The sequence below is a fragment of the Salmo salar genome, chromosome 04 (genome assembly GCF_965601325.2).
Source record: "Salmo salar chromosome 04, fSalSal1, whole genome shotgun sequence".
NCBI classification, from domain to species: Eukaryota; Metazoa; Chordata; class Actinopteri; order Salmoniformes; family Salmonidae; genus Salmo; species Salmo salar.
This window is the reverse complement of record NC_138294.1, coordinates 66,400,499-66,416,394: the sequence shown is the minus strand read 5'-3', so window position 1 is coordinate 66,416,394 and position 15,896 is coordinate 66,400,499. Positions and strand designations below refer to the sequence as shown.

The window sequence follows — 15,896 nt, the reverse complement described above, 5'->3', positions numbered from 1 at the left end:
CTAGCACTAAAGTGGCTGGCTTCCAATCAGTCTGAAGCCGTGGGAGTGTAAGAGGCCAATAAAAGCCTTGCGCTTCATGGTCACTCAGAGAAGTGGGCTTTGTTTGTCTTGGTGCTTCTTTTCACGTTAACATGTATAATGACCTAATTTATTGTAATAGTTCCAGATGTATCTCAAGTCACACTGAAAGATATCTGTGGGTGGGAAGAGCCCACGTTGTAGAGCAGGGGGCATACTTTTCTGCAGCAGTCCCATTCTGTGTACATTCAATGTGGGCGGAAGCATTGACCACAGGTTTCTTTCTGTGTGTTCTGAGAGGAGGTGACGTCGGAAACACATGCCGTCTGTCTATAGAGAAAAAGAAGAAACTCTAAATACATAGATCAGATTTGTTGCCTACTTTCTGTCAGAAGTTAGAGCCCAAACTTGTGCAAACAAAATTCACAACTCAAGGGGAAACAGCTCTGAATTCACCTTCTGGGTATTTTGAATCCCACAAATAAGCCCAAGCCTCAGTGCTGACAGTAATTTGAAACGAGGGGGAGAAATATATCTAAACTTGGAAGTCAATACTACTGTAACCCTCTCACCAGGCTCGAATTTGACTCTCACAACATTACCTTACTTAGAATATCTGAACAGCATGGGACATTAGGTGAGAAGGACATCTCCAATAAGAATCCCTATTGTAAACTCGCTAGGGTTGTAACGATGTGCGATGACAGTCGGGAAGCAAGTTCAGGAAGTGAGTGTTTTAATAAAACAAACAGAATATAATACAAAACAAGAAACACTAACAGCACACAGACATGACACTGGAACAGAAACAATGACGCCTGGGGAAGGAACCAAAGGGAGTGAGTGACACACACACACACACACACACACACACACACACACACACACACACACACACACACACACACACACACACACACACACACACACACACACACACACACATATATATATGTATTCAGGGATTCACATCACATCACATTCACATCACACATCACATCACACATCACATTCACATGATGCACACCTGTCACCATCGTTGCTCGCACCTGCGCGACATCAGACTCACCTAGACTCCATCACCTCCCGGTATTCAGGGAGGTGATGGAGTCTAGGTGAGTCTGATGTCGCGCAGGTGCGAGCAACGATGGTGACAGGTGTGCATCATAACGAGCAGCCTGGTGACCTAGAGGCCGGAGAGGGAGCACACGTGACAAGGGTGATGACAACTAGGGTATTAACTTCAGATAGACTGATTATAGATTTTTGTAATTATATAAGGATATTCTTTCCCATGCATTAAATTAAACTGAAACAGTAAATGACTCCACCAATGCAACAGACATAAGGTTCAAGATGTATATTACCACATTTTCAATGTACCACATCAAAATAAATACAAATAATGAACCCTAATGAGTCGTGCACAACCCATGTCCAAATTACTTGCAAGCTTGCTTAGACCTGTTGGAGCGTGTTGGAGCTAAAAAAAAAAATCACTACACATAAAGTCCCGAAGTACCCCACCGTTGTGGTTACTCACTCGTAGACATTTCCTCAGCGAGGTAACATATAGCAGTTCCGTGCAGGTGTCACAAGATCCACAGCAAGCGCAGCTATCAATGCTGACAGTACTCCTTAGCAGCAACAGATATCCCATAGAAACATGAACTCGTTAATCTTCCACAAGCAATTCTCTCCAAGTCTCGCACGATGCTAGGCTAACCTCGAGCTGTCAAATACCTCCACGATGAGACGGTACGTCGTTAGCTTCAGTCTCCACTAAGTCTTTCTTTAACAAAATAATAACTCTATTATAAAATCAAATCAGTATTTCCCTTCAAAACTCAGTAGACATGGGTTTTGTTATACTTTTATCATCATCTTTTATAGTTTTTCTTCACCAACACTGATAATGTCTCTTTCCCCCAGGCCTCCTGTTAACGAGGTCAACTCTCCTATTGGCCACAGCTTAACAAGCTACCTTGTTGGTCAAAATGTTTACTTAAAAGTAAACCAACCTATTCACTTGTACATTAAATAAATATTTATTAAAAAGAAATGCATTAACGACATTACAATTCAGGAGCAATTCGATCACCTTTTAAATCTAATACCAATTAATTATAACAAATAAACTCTATACTTGGTTTTAACAAGGTTATTACACTACTAATTATCAATAGTGGGAACAAGCTGAAAAGAATAGACCGTGAGCTGGTGGTGGGAAGTTGATGTGACAAGTGACAGACAAACAGACAAAGGCTGCAGGTCCACCTGTGACCACAGCAATCTTGACCACATAAGCAAGCTGCATTACGCAATACACACAATACGTTGAGCCAGAACACAGTGTAACTCTTCTGCGATTTCTTGCCTAAGGAATTCTTCCTTTTTTTCATCTTTTTCCCTCTCCTCTGGCCAAATGAGAATCAGATGTTTTGTGGAGGAAGGACGGACTCCCAACCATCCTGCTTTGTTGGTGCAGCTGGAGTGTTGGTACAGTATGTGTGTGTGTGGTGACAAGAAGGTGAACATTCCACCCTCCTTCCATCATTGGACAGCTGCTAAGGCTGTAGAAGGGGATAAAAGGGGAGGAACGATTGGCTTCAAAACATGCCTGTTGTACATGAGGGTTAATTTAAATCGGGTGCTTTTGAGATTTCCTCTGTAAATAATATGGATAAATTCATCTAAACATCAAAATAGGTGTTCGGCAATTTAACTGATTTAAACATCTGTTGATCTGAGCAGCACCTGCTTTATCCCCAATTGAAGAAAAAGTAACATATTTCTGAGTTTCACCCATGAGGCTCAAGAAGAGGGGTTTTACGGCTTCCTCTACCGAGCGGCTGCTGCTCTGCTAAAGCATTTAAGAGCTCTAACATACCCCACTGGTGCAGCTCTACTGTCGTCCTGTCAACATCATGCCTCTGCTAAGCAAAGACAAGGCCCCTTTCCACCCCCAAATCCCCTGACAACTGCTCAGTTTCCTGCTGGCATTGATGTGCCCAATCTTTCCCATGACCATTAGCTGGTGAGTTTGCACACAGTTACAGCAGCGAAAACCCAGCCTGAGGGGTGGGCCGTCTGCCTTAAGAGGCTTTTCGAAGCAACTATCTACACATTCATGTGCCATTTTCTTTGAACTACCAGCTAGCGGGAGAGCAGCAGACAAAAGCCTTTCATATACACTACCGGTCAAAATGTTTTTTAGTTTTTTTACTATTTTCTACATTGTAGACTAATAGTGAAGACGTCAAAACTATGAAATGACACATGGAATCATGTAGTAACCAAAAAAGTGTTAAACAAATCAAAATATATTTTATATTTGAGATTCTTCAAATAGACACCCTTTGCCTTGATGACAGCTTTGCACATTCTTGGCATTCTCTCAACCAGCTTCACCTGGAATGCTTTTCCAACAGTCTTGAGGGAGTTCCCACATATGCTGAGCACTTGTTGGCTGCTTTTCCTTCACTCTGCGGTCTGACTCATCCCAAACCATCTCAATTTGGTTGGTTTGGGGACTGTGTAGGCCAGGTCATCTGATGCAGCACTCAATCACTCTCCTTCTTGGTAAAATAGCCCTTACACGCCTGGCGTGTGTGTTGGGTCATTGTCCTGTTGAAAAACAAATCCTAGTCCCACTAAGCCCTAACCAGATGGGATGGTGTATCGCTGCAGAATGCTGTGGTAGCCATGCTGGTTAACTGTACCTTGAATTCTAAATAAATCACCAGCAAAGCACCCCCACACCATAACACCTCCTCCTCCATGCTTTACGGTGGGAAATATACATGCAGAAATCATCCGTTCACCCACACCGCGTCTCACAAAGAAACAGCGGTTGGAACCTAAAATCTCCAATTTGGTCTCCAGACAAAAGAACACACCTCCATCTCTAGCTAAGTTATAAAATATGATCTTACAGTGTTAGGTTTCACAAGGCAAATCAGAGAAACAGATCGTAATTTTGGTGTGCATAGAAAGGAGACATGAGCAATGTTCCCTCTAAACTGTGTGCGGGCACACAGCTCCCCGGGACTGCTATGCAGAATAAATATAAGCCCGCACAGAGAAACACGAGATTGAACTTCACTCAACTTTTTAGAGTTTTCCCCGTTAGTTAACACTATCAACGGTTCCCTTTACTGTGGGAATTGTGATCAAATTAACACAATATTAGCCACTTTCAATGCAACATACCAAAACAAAATGAACTATGCAAGACTTAGTATACAAAACTAACTATGCAAGAGATTTTGTTGTAGGGAGAATGCATCTGAGTAGGATTCTATTGCATTGACAGGCACGACTCAGGCCCATACTCTACACAGACCGGTATGCCATAACCAATCAGAGCTGCAGCAGGCCTATATACAAATAGACGATTGTCATATATGGATCTGTGCCATTCACGTTGAGCTGGACTGTGTTTACAGCATGAGCGGTCCTGAGTAGATGTGCTTGTTTTGAGATCAAAGCCAGAGCTACATGTAGTGAAGAATGCACAGTTGTGCATTTGTTAATATCCTTTGCTAGTTACTGAGTTATTAGCCCAGTTACAGATAAGTTGTAGTCAGCAATGGGTGAATGATTGCTTCCTATAAAACGTGCATTTCAACTTTCAAAAAAGCAAGTCAGGTAAAGAGCTTTTTTGTCTTAAAGGGGCAGTGTTGTATTTTGAGACTTGAATAAGCTTGAATAAGCTAAGTAGCCAATTGGCAGAGGGTAGCATAATTTCCCTTATTATCTGTAATAACGGCATGGGAATAATAATGCATTTTATTTTGTGAAGTGGTTTCTTGCATCAAACAACACAACATTTCCAGTCACCTCCTTGTCTGAAGGACAAGTGGATAAACAAGTTAATGTCAAGCGCTGCATGTTTTTTTTCAAATGTCTCATAGAATGTAGACCTACATTGAACACACATTGGCTGCTACTGTAGGCTGAAGATTGAACAGCTATTTCCATGTTAAAATGATATGGGATGCATTTTCTCCATTGTTTTTGATTGTGGCCCACTGATAGTCCTACATTATGATCAAATAGCCTTAGAAGCCTACTTAAAACTGTTACTTAAAGCGGGTACAGCCTCAGTGTCCACAGTAAACGGGTCCCAGAAGTTTTCACAACGTTCAAGTTTGCGCTCAGCAGACCTGAAATTTGCTCAGTGATAAACTTTTTTGAGGGAACATAGGTCATGAATGCATAAAGGTGAAGTGTGACGAGGCAAATTTTCTTCACAATAAACAAACATAGGATCATTCTGTTCAGAACAACCCAGGGTATGACGCTATGTCATCTTGTAGCTGTACATCAAACATAGTGATCATAAACTTTGACACTGTATATGACATGAGTTTTATGATTTAGAAATGTGAAGTGTACATTTGGACTCACGGGTGTTTGGCTTCCTTTTATGACATCCAAGCAGTATTTTTTATAATCCTCAATGTCCTGTCTTTCCAAATACATAGAGTAATCTTAATTTACAGCATTTCCCTCACTCAGCCAACCCAAAACATTTCTAAAGTTCTCCAATTACTGGGAGGGATGGGGCCAACTTCTTGTCGGGCGCAGTTCTGTCAGTCAAAACCCATACAGTGCTGTGAAGTGCAGAGCCAGATATCTGGCGTCATGTATAGCATGTTACTGTACAGCCACTATGCTTAAATTTAAGCACTTATTAGTGCCCAAATCTGCCATTTTCAACTGAGTGTAAAGGGCTACGATAAGACAGCGAGACTGAAGTTCTCTCTCAAGTCTCGGAAGGACTGCCCCAAAAAGGGGCCCCTTTGTCTCTTAGAAAACACGAGGTAAGGCAATGAGGGCCACCGCGGAATAAACCATACAATTACTCAGCCCGAGGAGGTTAGAGTGATGGCGCTCCTTTGGGTACTGAGGTTTCTGCCTAGTTTACTTTGGCCTCGTGGGTAGCTCAGCAAGTTCAATGAACAGTACCATAAGAAAAAATATGTTATTCTGTATTTTGTTTATTTGTTTGTCTGTTTAAATAACATATTCTTTGATTCAGCGAGTCAAAGATGACCCTGAGATGTGCGAGTCTGTCTGACCGTGAGAAAACAGTCAGCTTCTTACACTGCCAAGAAGGAAACCAGGAGAAACACAATATTCAGTCCTTTTGGCCAAATAGAATAAACATTTTAAAAAACAGCTCCCTTAGCAGAGGAGCGCCCCTGTTAACTGTTTGGGAAATGAAACAGGCTCATGTGGAGCAGGAGTCCTATTTCATACATGCTCCAGTGGTTACTCTTGGCTAGTGTTGAAAGAGGGGTGGAACCCCTTTGCCGGAGCTCACCCATGGGGACACAATAGTTCTGCAAGACCCCACCTCCGCCCCTCACACCCATGAGCGGGACTGGAGGGGAGGGGCGTGGACCAGGTCCAGAGTTTGGATCCCAACAATGCCAGCAGATTTCACCCACCAACCTGTCAAATGTAATAACAATCCACACAAGAGGTCGCGACACTGATCAGCGCGGGCCTCATAAATGAAACAGCCGACATTAGGGCGTTGTTATGGAACCGTGATTCTCTGTGATGTGTTTCCACAGACACAAAGGCACACACCCTGGGGTTGTTTAGATGTTATTAATAAACCATTGTAGATTTTGCGGCTTACCTCAAAAATAGTCAGGTACAACAGCTCATCAAACTCTCGTTCCCTGGTCTATGATCACTCCTCACACAGACATTATATTTCCATAAATTCTTATCCAGATGTATTTTTATATTCTTAATCCTGACTCATGGCTGACAGCAATATTCCATGTACACCCAGAAACAGAGACAATCGTCCTTTCTCCTCTGCCTCTCTTGGTCACATGTAGACTCACCGAGCCGGCTCTGTTTTTCCCGGCAGGCGGTTGCCACATTGGTCAGATCCCTATATTTCTCAGCCAGCTGGAGTTTGCCGTTGTTGAGGCGGGGTCGCCTGGCGAGGCTCTCCTCGGCCAAGCTCCGGTTGGAGGTCAGCAGAATCTCTCTGTCCACCTGCAGCTCCTGAAACTGGAGACAGGCATGGAGTCAGAACCCTGAGAATGTACAGCTCAGCACACACAAAGAAAAGGTAAATGGATTAACTGAATCAATAACAGACTGTGATGGTAGGGTGCCATGTTTAAAATAGTATTCCAGTAATACAGGTGTACGTGTATCAACCTACTTATAGCATCTTGATTAATAGGAGTCTAAAGTTGGCACAACAGTTGGAAATGTACATATTTATTTAGCTATTTAAAGATTGATGTTTACAAATCTGCTCAACTGAGCCTTCACAGAATTCATAGTTAAATAAAAAATGTGTCAAGCTTCAATAGATCTTCAAGGTTAACCTCACTCTGCAGGAAATGCTCTACACACTGAGTTTGAAATGTATTGAGCTGGGAAATGTTTTCTCATAGGGTTTGAGCAGAGAAAGCAACAGCAAAGGGGTTAGTCAGTGTGGAAAGTATGAAATTGTGAGAAACAGCAGGGTCATTGAAGGCCAGAAACACAGGAAGGAACAAGGGTTTACTGTATATACATGAATGTTTGATGGTGAGTTACTTAAGAACAAAAACCTGTTCCAAGGTGTGAACTTCAACCAGTAGGGCTATAGTAAATATTGAATATATCAAAGGACTTTCCCAGTCAGGGTTAATAAAACTGAGGGCCCTTGATACTTCATTTCATGTGACGGTTAAGTCAAGATGTGTTAAACAAGATCAATAAAAGTTTATGTTAAAAAAAGAACTTATAGGCCACATTCCCAAACCAATGTGACTTTCCACCTCTGGCAAATAGCGGACTTTGAATTCCTGGTCAAGAGCCTCGCTCATGTTACACATGGACCGCATGATACGCTTGTGGCTTTGGCATACACACGGGGAGGATTCAGTTGATGACTTGGCACTAGCGAAGTAACATTTTGCTTACTTCACATATCAGCCCTTTAAAGTTGTTAAAAAACCAAACTCAAGACTAAAGTCAGGCTATTGCTTACACTTTCAAGAATCTTCACACCACAGGCAAGAAAATGTATACATGTAGAGTCATTAATAGTGACAGTTCCACAGACTAACGCCTCGATCAGACCGACAGCATCATTGCATCAATACTGCGTAATACATGTTTCTAACTTTTTCATGATCTAATCCAACATTTTTGTGGATATATTGTACCAGTCAAAAGTTTTGACACACCTACTCATTCAACGGTTTTTCTTAATTTTCAAAATTTTCTACACTGTAGAATAGTAGTGAAAACATCAAAACTATGAAATAACACATATGGAATCATGTAGTAATCAAAAAAGTGTTAAACAAATTAAAATATATTCTATATTTGAGATTCTTCAAAGTAGCCACCCTTTGCCTTGATGGCAGCTTTGCACACTCTTGGCATTCTCTCAACCAGCTTCATGAGGTAGTCACCTGGAATGTATTTCTTGCTTTTCCAACAGTCTTGAAGGAGTTCCCATATGCTGAGCACTTGTTGGCTGCTTTTCCTTCACTCTGCAGTCCAACTCATCCCAAACCATCTCATTTAGGTTGAGGTCGGGTGATTGTGGAGTTCAGGTCATCTGATGCAGCACTCCATCACTCTCCTTCTTGGCGAAATAGCCCTTACACAGCCTGGAGGTGTCATTGTCCTGTTGAAAAACAAATGATAGTTCCACTAAGTGCAAACCAGATGGGATGGCGTATCGCTGCAGAATGCTGTGGTAGCCATGCTGGTTAAGTGTACCTTGAATTCTAAATACATCACAGACAGTGCCACCAGCAAAGCACCATCACACCTCCTCCTCCATGCTTCACGATGGGAACCACACATGCAGAGATCATCCGTTCCTCTACTCTGTCTCACAAAGACAAGCCGGTTGGAACCAAAAAACTCATATTTGGACTCATCAGACCAAAGGACAGATTTCCACCGGTCTAATGTCAATTGCTTGTGGCTCAAGCAAGTCTCTTCTTATTATTGGTGTCCTTTAGTCGTGGTTTCTTAGCAGAAATTCGACCATGAAGGCCTGATTCCCGCTGTCTCCTCTGAACAGTTGATGTTGAGATGTGTCTGTGACTTGAACTCTGTGAAGCATTTATTTGGGCTGCAATCTGAGGTGCAGTTAACTCTAATGAACTTATCCTCTGCAGCAGAGGTAACTCTGGGTCTTCCTTTCCTGTGGTGGTCCTCATGAGAGCCAGTTTCATCATAGTGCTTGATGGGTTTTGCGACTGCACTTTAATAAATGTTCACAAATTTTCCATATTGACTGACATTCATGTCTTAAAGAAATGATGGACTGTCGTTTCTCTTTGCTTATTTGAGCTGTTCTTGCCATAATATGGACTTGGTATTTTACCAAATAGGGCTATCTTCTGTATACCCACCCTACCATGTCACAACACAACTGATTGTCTCAAACACATTAATTAACTTTTAATAAGGCACAACTGTTAATTGAAATACATTCCAGGTGACTACCTCATGAAGCTGGTTGACAGAATGCCAACAATATGCAAAGCTGTCATCAAGGCAAAGGGTGGCTACTTTGAAGAATATAAAATATATTTTGATTTGTTTAACACTTTTTTGGTTACTACATGATTCCATATGTGTTATTTCATCGTTTTGATGTCTTCATTATTATTCTACAATGTAGAAAATAGTAAAAACAAAGAAAAACCCTGGAATGAGTAGGTGTGTCCAAACTTTTGACTAGTAATGTATGTGCAACAAAAGTTCAACATTTACCTTTTGCTACTATTTCTGTCAAGTCTATGCATACAATTTGATGCATACGCTGGATAAATAGTGGTTGTGTTTGCCTGCAATGCAATGGTGCAAGGCAAACGCAACATTCCATTGAAAATGTATGTACTTCTGGTGTACCAAAACACAATGGCGCTGTCGGTTTGATCGAGGTGAAAGGTTTCAATTCAACAAAAATGTATTTTGCATTTAAGTAAGTGTCAATATATGGGAATAATCCCCAAACTAAAGGACAATTAGAAAATGTATTGCGACGTATTCCAGCGGACCAGTGGTCAGGACTACTGGTACGTCCAGTGGCATTTTTGCTATGCATCGCTTTAGACCCAATGAGAAAAACACAGTTGCAAGATGAAGGGATTCTGTGGCTTGTCATCTGTAGCTCCGTCCATCTTGTTCCTAAAACGACATTTGCATAGCACAGACAGGATGGCAAACCACAAACCCCACTGTTAACTCAAATTGTCTGAAGTCAAAAGAGCGTGGAGGCTTTTATTGCGATTCGCTATTCTGCCTGAAGTAAAATTATGAATTCTTTAGCTGCCAATTGCACTGTTTAAAACCTCAGGGATATTGTTAACTCTGGCTGAGCTCACCAAAGCATACCGAGGATAAATGGTTTATTTTGTTAAATGATAATGAGATTTTTGCCTCACTTAATACTCTGCTCATGACCAAAAACAGTTTGGCTGTCCTCATGGGGCATGCCTCCACTTGAAATTAATTTGCTTACAGGAATGTGAGAATTTATGTTCATTGCATCATGAACAAACACACAACAAAGTGGGTCAGTTGAAAGTGCTTTAGACTGAAAAAGAGCCAAGGAGGAAGAGTTTCTCAGTGACATTAGAAAGTAGGGTTAAGTGAGGTAAAATGAATGAGACAGAGAGGGCGTACTGTCGCAGTGGCCAAAGGGAATTAGGAGGGAGGATTATTATCTACAGCTTGTATTGGCATGTTTCCCAAGTTACTGAGTCACAATCACTGATAGTGGTCTTTGTCATTGATGCAGCTGGGTAGCATTGAGTTTTCTTGCAGCAGTTATGAAATACTCAGTCAATGGCTCCTCAACATTGGTTTCTTTCGACTTCAGAGTTTACGTATAACCCTCACTTCTCGACTGAAACCACATGAGTTTCTTGCAACAGGAAACCAAAGTGAATGCCACCCCCCAGCCAGAGAAAGTCAGAAACCACTGATCCAATCATAGTGGTCTTCAAGCAAAGGCGTATTGTATGCCTCACACCTCCCAAAATGGAGGGGAATATAGTCTTCTTCGGATTAAATATTTCCATTCCTGCAAGCTGAAACCGCAGAGCAAGATTCTAGATAAGACTTCTTCTTTAATTGGAGCCAGTTCTATGTACAGGGAATGAGAGAACATTTCAAATTGCCCACCTTATCTGAGAAGAGGGTTGAGTCCAAGACTTCTGGCTCAGGGTGATAATCAATTGCTAATTAAAAGCTTCACTCGGCAGTCAGCATGAAGAAGGCTGTTTCGAACTTTGGCCAACTACAAAACTATGTCATCGCTCCCGGGAATCCAGTTCAGTGGAAAGTGTCTGGCTGGACATATCAGGCTTTTTACAAACCCTGCACTGTAATAATCAAAGAAGCTTTGCGGGTCCAAAATACATTTATTTCCCCTTCGATAGTTAAACCCCTAATCGTCTCAGACTTCGAGGTTGAAGAATCACTTTGAAAAAAGTACATTTAGCTATGATAGGCTGAAAGGGGAGGGGAGTGTGCAAGGCTTTAATCTGTGTTCTTTAAAATGATGAATCAAATAGAGGAAAAGAACAAAAAGTCTTAGGAACTTTTTTATCAAGGGCTCCCATTCTCAAATGAATGAAGGGGCCTTCTCAGAACTGCTTAGGACCCAGCCTTCTCCCTCAACATCATCAGAAGGATTGGGTATGTAAGGACATGCAGATGTTTCAGACCACTAACTGACTGACTGTATACAGAAATGAGAAGTATGTCTGTGTGTTACAATGACTAAAAATCCGCTGTGGAGGATGTACTGTACAACATGATAAATGCATAATCTAATGAAGTAGTGATGGCTTGAAATATGATTTCCACTGATCTTAGTCACAACCAACTGGGCATAGATGTCAGTTAAACATCTAGTTTTGATTTACATTTGGTTGAGTTGTCAACTAATGTGAATTCAATGTGAAATCAACAAACAAATTCACTATGTTATTGAATGTATGTTTAAAGTTGGGTGAACAAAACACAATGCCCTTATGTTGATGACGTTTTGCAAATCCAATCAGGTTTCCATGTTGATTTAATGTCATCACATTGAAAAGACGTGAAAACAACGTTGATTCAACCAGTTTTTGCCCACTGGGAAGCCACAGGGAATAAAAGACTGTGGTTTCAATTAGATCATGGCTCTGGACATCACAGCTGCATATGTGATCTCATTTTAGACAGCTCTCTGGGATTACCTTGACCGTCTGATGCTGAGAGGTTAGAATTCAACCCTGAGAAACATCTCATCTACCGTTTTACTGCCGGTCAGATGACACTTTTCAAAGCAACCAATGACGGTGGACACTGGCATGTTGACATGAAAGTCATCAGGAAAATGTGTGACTTATTCCACAGATGTTACCCAAGATACTGTGCATACGCTTTTCCCTTGAACTGTTTCTTGACCAACTTTTCTTTGTCAGGTCAAGATTTAGTTTATGTAGATTTATCTAGTGGGGTGATAAATTATTTCAATATCTTTTCATTGACGACTTAATCTAAACAAGAATATGCCCAACAGGCTACATTTTTCTGGAGTAGTTGTTGATTGCTTTTAAGAATATTGTAACTTTAAAATATATTGTAACTTTAAAATATATAAGCATGAAAAAGATTTTAAAACACATTTTGACTTGTGTGTTTGCTTTGAGGTTGGATTTCCTTTCTGTGTTACGAATCCTCCAAATGTGGGGTTTTTGCTTCTTGTATTCCACTTCTGTATTAATTTTAATTGAGAATTAAATATTTAAAACACTCATTCCATGTAGTAAAATAATCTAAATATTAACATTTAGTCTAGTTATTCATTGTAGGTTTCTGGAGTATATTTTCCATTCCCAAATGCATTCGAACTTTCTAAACTGAGCCCCTCTATTTTTTGTATCTGGGCCAATATCCTGTCTCTTAGGCTTGTCACACCACTTTGTGCATACTTAATTATTGTCATCGGAACAGCTTGAAATATTTGCATTGTCACGTCACAGCAGGCAAGATGGCAAAGTCTACAGGGTATTAAACTACTTCTATGACGCCACACTGTGTGGCCCGCATGCAATTTAGAGAAACCACAAATCTTTGCAGCCCATTTGAAAGTGCTCTAAAGATTCTAGCAGTGTCAAACAGTTCCTGTGATTTTGCTAAAGTGTGATTTAGCTCCAAGTGTTTTTCAATAGTCTCCCTCAACACTGGGCTACTTCAGTCCCTTCACAAGTGTCTTACTGTTCATTTCTCTCACACTTGTGGTTTGTATAATGATCATTTGCAAGGCAATCAGAGCCCCATGTTCTGCGGAATCCGGAGCATTTGGCCCAGAGTCAAAATAAAGCACACAAAGACACTGCAGCTCCACTGTTCTCCCTTGAATTTCCTGTGACTACAAGGACAGCTTATTTCACTCCAAATCCCTGTCATCCATGGCTATTCATAATCGCCAGTGTTTTTCCCTAAACAGGAATAGCATCAGACCTTCCTTTTCCTGCTGTGGCTGCTCCTACCCCTGTTTAGCAAACGGGAGGTCCAGGAGCCCCTGGGACTGTGTGCTTGTGATGATGCACTGGTTGTAAAGAAAACCACCTGACAGTGTTTACCGGCACTGACAAACAACACTTGAAGGGCACTTCAGATTTGGAAAGAAGTACAATGTTGTGTGAACTTCTCGAGTTGAAAATGTACTGATGTGGCAGTTTCTGTGGGTCAATATGTGAAGACACAAGAACTGGATATACAATAAAAATGTATGTGAACCTAGTATAAAATCTAATTGTTTGACATTTGATATTGGGAAATGTATTATACAAACATGATGAATGTGTTATGATTTAATATGCCAGCGTGAGGATACTGGCTCATTTCCCATCAAGTCTGTACAATCTGCAAGAATTTACCAGCTAGATTTGTCTTGGGGGAAAAGGGCTTGAGTGTTGCTCTGCTCCTTCACTGCCATTTGTGGTAAGCTGAGGTGCTCAGGGACTGAGTGTCTTCAAATGGAGCAGTTACAGTGTCCAGATGACTGTAATTTAATTTTCCCAGTTAGTGCTTACTACCCATGTCAAATCCCATGGAGCCAGTAGAGGATAGCAATTATGCCAGTCAGGAGACTGAGAACATTCTCTAGCGGGAGCTAGCCAGTAGCTATTGAGAGGTGGGCTATATACACAAGCATCCATCTTATTGTGCCATTAATGACCCTTTCAGAGCTGTTGCCCTTGGAGACCCCAAAGTGTTAATGAATTGAAGCGCTGCTCACCAGTGGATCATAGGGGCTGTGGAGCCAGCCCCTACAATGAGCTCAACTACCACTACCACATGCTCACATGTCAGCCAACCATGCATATGTGAGCTTTATTAAACTAACAATGGCAACTGCAGGAAAAACAATGGGAGGGGGGCACACCCAGACACCCTACTGATGTTTAGTTACACAAACTGTAAATGAGAATTGTGTGTGAATGTCTCAACTAACCAGTATAAGCTTATTACTGGCATGTAACATTTTATAAATGTATGTTCAATCAAATGTCTTGGTCAAGTCGAATGCAGCTGCTACTACAACCATTACTGAAATCCCTAACATGCCTCTAGCTAAGTAATTCTGATCCAGTTCCTTGGGAGCATTCCATGGCCTCTCTCAGTGAGATGCAACCACTTTGGAAACATCTCTCTAATTCATTCGCTGCAGCAGTGAGGCAGGTTTCAAATGTCATGTCTCGATCTGAATTGGACACATGCGCATCCAGTCCCAAATGAATAATGATTTTCTCTCTGTCCAAGAATGAATGCCACACCTGATGAGTTCAAGCAGAGGGCTATGTACCATGAATCACAATTATTTTTTGAACTGTGCAAGACAAATAGAACAAGAACAAACTGCCCTAGTAATTTAACATTACATCTAGGAATAGATGTTCTAGTGAGGAATAAGACAGAAAGACAGAAAGAGGTGTATTTGCATTTAAATGTGCGTGTGTGTGGGACAGAGAGACCGATTATATGTTTTCAAAGGAACATTTTAGTGCCTTTATAGCATTTTGAATAGGTTGATCCTGCAGCTCACTGAACATGTCCTGTATGGCAAGGTGTATGGCAAGCAGGAATTCCCTGTTCATGTTGATTGGTATGGAAAAACATTCTGTAAAAAACGAATGGAATGTGAACAATGCCAATTGAACATACTATTTACATTCACGTAAAGTCTATCGGATTGAAGGAGAACGTGGAGGAAAACATTGAAGGCTTTTCCCATTGGAAGCCACGCACAATAATATAGTGTCATAGGAGGATAATAAAGCGGCTCATGCCTTGCCTATAGCCTACATGATGTGCCATACGATGAGGCATCAAAGCAATTATTTCGCGCTCTATAGAAATCAGCAGAGAACATAATGTTGAGACCTATTTGAGTTTTAATGTAGCCTAATAGTCTGGAAAATGTAATCTCAACCACATGTAATTGACAGATACATTTAGCAAAACTGTGGTTTTATTCGATAGTTATCACATTGTAGAACCAAATACCTTCTCATTGAGTCGGACGATCTGGTCCATTTTTTCTTCATCTTGTAAAAGCTCCTGCAATTCACTGGTGTTTAGAGCCCTATACCCGTCTGGGATAGAGTTCGTGTCCTTAAAATTGGACATTGTATTAATTCACAAGCAGTTCAGACGAGTTCGTTTGTAAGCCCATTTGGTTCCATGTCGTTCGCAGTGAATAGCACAGCCGAACGCGCGTGTTGTGTTGAAGCAGACCGCGTAGCGAGAACGGAACGTTTCTGTTGGCGGAGACAATACAAGATGCAGGGACACATACTTACCACGTTTGCAGTTAATGT

The 15,896-nt window shown here is 41.2% G+C and overlaps 1 protein-coding gene across 1 annotated transcript in view; it reads right to left on the bottom strand.

The window, feature by feature from the left end:
* Positions 1 to 15,895, bottom strand: part of LOC106603449 (VPS37D subunit of ESCRT-I) — a 47,932-nt gene extending 32,037 nt beyond the window's left edge. The window contains exons 1-2 of the mRNA XM_082974623.1: positions 15,583 to 15,895; positions 6,888 to 7,059 (exon numbers count right to left, since the gene is read on the bottom strand). Of these exons, the coding sequence (XP_082830749.1) occupies positions 6,888 to 7,059; positions 15,583 to 15,705 (295 nt within the window). The 5' untranslated portion in view covers positions 15,706 to 15,895. The remainder of the gene's footprint in view (positions 1 to 6,887; positions 7,060 to 15,582) is intronic.
* Between the last annotated feature and the right edge of the window lies 1 nt (position 15,896).